At 51.6% G+C, this 4,835-nt stretch overlaps 1 protein-coding gene across 1 annotated transcript; it reads left to right on the forward strand.

Annotated features, from left to right (window-relative positions):
- The first annotated feature begins 2,019 nt into the window (after positions 1-2,019).
- LOC136302585 (olfactory receptor 14C36-like) lies at positions 2,020-3,018 on the forward strand. The gene has a single exon (XM_066206052.1). It carries the CDS (start codon positions 2,086-2,088, stop codon positions 3,016-3,018), a length of 933 nt encoding a protein of 310 aa, XP_066062149.1. The 5' UTR covers positions 2,020-2,085.
- Positions 3,019-4,835: the final 1,817 nt, after the last annotated feature.

Consider the following 4,835-nt stretch of genomic DNA (forward strand, 5'->3'; position numbering starts at 1 on the left):
AAATCCCCAAGAGGCTCATTAGCATCCTTGTGCTGTGTCTGTGCTGCTGAGCTGGGCCGGGCTCCTGACACAGAGGCATCTCCTGGCAAGCAAGATGAGCTTCAAAAAGGCATTTCTCCATCAAAGTGGCTCCTGTGCACAGCCCAGCAGGGCTGGGGCACTGCTTGCAGCCACCCTGGGCACAGCACACAGGCACAGAGAGCTTCAATCACTCAGGGCTGGGAAGATGCTGGGGACTGACTGGGCGAGAATCATTTCCAGCCCTTGACACTGGAAGCCTCTGGCTGCAGGACAATGCAGCTGCAGCTCCTGCAATGATCTCCTAAAGCAGGAACATCCCATTATGGATTCTGTAAGTACAACTCAGACTATCTCTGCTGTAAGCATGTGGACATGCTCAGGGCTTCTGCTCACTCCAGGAATATTTCCAGGACAATAATTTTTATAAAGATAAAATTTACTCAGTCATTGTTTTCAGTTTCTTACTCCTGGTGAACGGGGGGGATAAATAATAAACAACATCATGTTTAAAAGTCCCTAAGGCATCTGAACTATACCTCCAGTGCTATTCATGGGTTCCCAAAAGTGCTTTCATCCACTCCTTTGCCCATGGACAGCACCAGCATCACCTTCACTGGAGCCATCAGGCTTAGTCTGACCGGTCCTTTCTCCAAGCTCCAAACAGAACCTGCCCCCAGCCAGTGCCCTGCAAACAGGCAGGTTTCTGTAGGGCCAAGGAGAGTGCACAGAGATTTGGGGTCTGTGAGTGCTGGCAGGGAGAGATCAGGAACAGGGAAATACCTCCAGGAGAAAAATCTCCAGGAAGCAGGGAGAAGATCAGGCAATGAGAGAAAACAAAACCCAGAAATGCTGTGGCAGGGAGAGATCTCCAGAGGATCCTTTCCAGTGCAGCCCCTCCCTCGGAACAAGCCCCCTCCCTCTTGTCCCCCAGCCAAGCCTCTGCCCTCAGGGCTGGGGGTCCAAGGCATGAAGCCCCTCCTGTGCAGGCAGAGCTGCAGCAGAGCCGTGGGGCAGCTCTGCAGCCCCGGGCCCAGTTCCCTTTGCAGAGCACAGGGCTGGGAGCAGCTGCCTGGCACTGGGGGGCTCTGGGAGGGGGCACAGCTGGCTCAGGGTGACCCTGTCCCCAGTGCCCGGCTGTGGGCAATGCTGTCAGTGCAGCCAGGGAAGGAGCTCCATCTCATTTAATCCAGTGCCATCATTAGGACACTTGAAAGTCTCCCTGAGATTTCCTTCCAAGCTTCCAGCTTCCCTCCACAATGCAAACGTGCCCTGTAGCATCTTTGTGTTATCTGAAAGCCCCACGGGGAGACACACAAGTTCTGTGATGGAGAAAATGCTGTTGGGTTGGTGGAATGAGTCCCGTGTGTCCTTGGGTACAAATGTGGGGCTGAGCCCTTGAGAAGAGGATGGACATTGGGTGGACTGTGGTGGATCCATCAGCTCTCAGAAGTGTCAGGATGGTTTTTAAAGGAAACTTGGGAGGGTGATCATCCTGTGTAGGGGACAGGTGAAAGCCCAGAGAATCCTGGAACAGGACAGGGTGACAGACCTCCTCCCCTCATTCTCCATGCACCACCTTGCCTCAGAGAACTTGCTCTGTTCTCTCTGAGCGCAGCAGCAGAAATGCTGAGAGTTTCTGACATCAAAAATAGTCAAGTGGAGATGAAGAAAAGCTGTTGAAAAAACTCTAGAACATTTAAACAGACTTTACCATTCCTGGTCACTGGCAGTGGGAGTACAAGCTGACAGAGACTTCTGTATTAACAGGGTTTCAAAGTGGAACACGAGGACAGGTTCCCTGTCCCCGTCTCACGTCTGCACGGCAAGGCTGAATTATAAAAACCCTGCATGTAATTGCCCTGAACCTGAAGACCCACTCAGCCAGCACCAACCAGGGCTCCCCAGTTGGAGTTTAAGGAAAATCTGCTAGAAAATCAAAAGGCTATCAGTGTGATACAGAAGAATGGTCTGTGGGAAAAGGCTTTGATTTTACTGAAAGAACTTTCTCCTAACCTGTCACTGATCTTTTCTCCTTGAACAGGCCCCCATGGCCAGACACAGCAAATGTCCAACAGCAGCTCCATCAGCCACTTCCTCCTGCTGGCGTTGGCAGACACGCGGCAGCTGCAGCTCCTGCACTTCTGCCTCTTCCTGGGCATCTCCCTGGCTGCCCTCCTGGGCAACGGCCTCGTCATCAGCGCCGTAGCCTGCGGCCACCACCTGCACAGCCCCATGTTCTTCTTCCTGCTCAACCTGGCCCTCACCAACCTGGGCTCCATCCTCACCACTGTCCCCAAAGCCATGCACAATTCCCTCTGGGACACCAGGACCATCTCCTATGAAGGATGTGCTGCACAGCTCTTTCTGTTTGTGTTTTTCATTTCAGCAGAGGTTTCCCTCCTGACCATCATGTGCTACGACCGCTACGTGTCCATCTGCAAACCCCTGCACTACGGGACCCTCCTGGGCAGCAGAGTTTGTGCCCACATGGCAGCAGCTGCCTGGGCCAGTGCCTTTCTCAATGCTCTGCTGCACACGGCCAATACATTTTCCCTGCCCCTGTGCCATGGCAATGCCCTGGGCCAGTTCTTCTGTGAAATCCCACTCATCCTCAAGCTCTCCTGCTCACACTCCAAACTCAGAAACCATGGGCTCATTCTGCTAAGTGCTTCTCTATATTTTGGCTGTTTTGTGTTCATGGTTTTCTCGTATGTGCAGATCTTCAGGGCTGTGCTGAGGATCTCCTCTGAGCGGAGTCGGCACAAAGCCTTTTCCACCTGCCTCCCCCACCTGGCCGTGCTGTCCCTGTTCTTCAGCACTGGCACATTTGCCTACCTGAAGCCTCCCTCCATCTCCTCCCCATCCCTGGATCTGGCCCTGTCAATTCTGTACTCGGTGGTGCCTCCAGCCCTGAACCTCGTCATCTACAGCCTGAGGAACCAGGAGCTCAAGGCTGCAGTTTGGAAACTGATGACTAGGCAAGTTCAGAAACATTAATCTGCTGCCCAGTTCTTGCAAATCATTTGTAATAAAGGTCATCTTTGATAGATCTTGTTGCTTTGCTTGCAGTTTTTTTTTTTTTTATTTATTTCCTATGATTAATTTTCAATTATGTTCACAAAGAAAGGCCATTGTTTGTGCCCTGACTTGTTTTGTTTCACTCCACATTTTCTATGGTCAAAAGACTGTGTCAATGAGGAGCTGTGCACTCAGTGGCTTTAAATGAACTAAAGGATCTCCCAGAAATGTTTTCACTGGAGATCCCTTGTTTTGTTCCCTTCCTTGGCAGCTGCAGCAGCAATGTCTGTGTGCAGGGCTGGGGACAGATAAGTGCGGGCACAGCAGCTCTGGCCTGCTGGCCACACCATTCCTGATCCAGGCCAGGAGCCATTGGCCTTCTTGGCCACCTGGCCACACTGCTGCCTCATGTCCAGCCTGCTGTCCAGCAGTCCCCTCAGGTCCGTTTCTGCCTGGCCACTGTCCAGCCACTCTGTCCCCAGCCTGTAGCACTGCAGGGGTTGTTGTGGCCAAAGTGCAGGACCCAGCCCTTGGTCTTGTTAAACCTTCCATTGCTGGATTTGGGCCCTGGATCCAGCCTGTCCAGGGCCCTGTGCAGAGCCCTCCTACCCTCCAGCAGATCCACACTCACACCCAGCTTGGTGTGAGCTGCAAATTTCCTGATGGTGGACTCAATCCTCTCATCCAGACCATCAATGCAAATATTGAAATCCACGCTGGCTGGGTCTTATCCCTCGGCCATCCTGTGGGTGCCGTGTGATGGCACTCAAGGTGATCTGTTCCATAACCTTGCTGGGCACCAAGGTCAGGCTGACAGGCCTGGAGTTCCCCAGATCCTCCTTCCAGCCCTTCTTGGGGATGGGCTCACATTGGCACCTCCAGTCCTCTGGGACCTCCCTGGGGAGCCAGGACTGATGAGAAATGATGGAGAGCAGCTTGGGGAGCTCATCCCCCAGCTCCCTCATCCCCCTAGGAGGGGTCCCATCTGGTCCCAGGGACACCTGTGAGCATCTGAGTGGCTCAGCAGGTCAGCAGCTGCTTCCTCCTGGATTACAGGGGGGCTGTTCTGCTCCCTGTGCCCATCTATCAGCTCAGGAGAACACTTGTCCTGAGGACAATCTGTCTTAATTGTTGGAAACTGAGGCAAAGAAGAGGTTAAATACCTCAGCCTTTTCCTTATCTTTAGTTGCTATATTCCCCCCACCATATCTAATAAAGAATGGCTGTTGTCCTGACCTCTCCTTTTCTCCTTTTGCCATTAATGTATTTATAAGAACATTTTTATTGTCTCTCACCGAAGTGGCCTGGTTAAGCTCAAACTGAGCTTTCACCTCTCTAATTTTTATTGTGCATGACCTAACAACATCTTTAAACATTTCCTGAGTGTCCTGCTCATCTGTCCAAAGGAGATGCACTGTCTTTTTCTCACATGAGTTCCTGCAAAGGCCCCATGCCCAGCCAGGCCAGTCATTTTCCTTGCTAGCTCATATTTTGGCACAGAGGGACACGCTGTTCCTGCTCCTTCCAGATTTCTTTCTTGAAGTGTGTCCATCCTTCTTGGAATCCTTTGTTTTTAAGGGCTGTTTCTCTTAAAAATATCAGTACCTGATTTGGCACTCCCCAAATCTGCATCCTGATTAGACTGAAGACTGCTCTCTGTCAGGCCAGTGTACAAGTTTTTTTGATGCCCCTCCTTCTTTCACAGACTATTTAAAACTCAATAATTTCATGGTCACTTTGCCCCAAAATGCCTCTGACCACCATTTATCTCCCACCAGCCCTTTTCTGTTTTTGAA

The sequence above is a fragment of the Chamaea fasciata genome, unplaced genomic scaffold (assembly GCF_029207755.1).
Source record: "Chamaea fasciata isolate MVZ Bird 193981 ecotype frontalis unplaced genomic scaffold, bChaFas1.0.hap1 SCAF_29, whole genome shotgun sequence".
Classification (NCBI taxonomy): domain Eukaryota; kingdom Metazoa; phylum Chordata; class Aves; order Passeriformes; family Sylviidae; genus Chamaea; species Chamaea fasciata.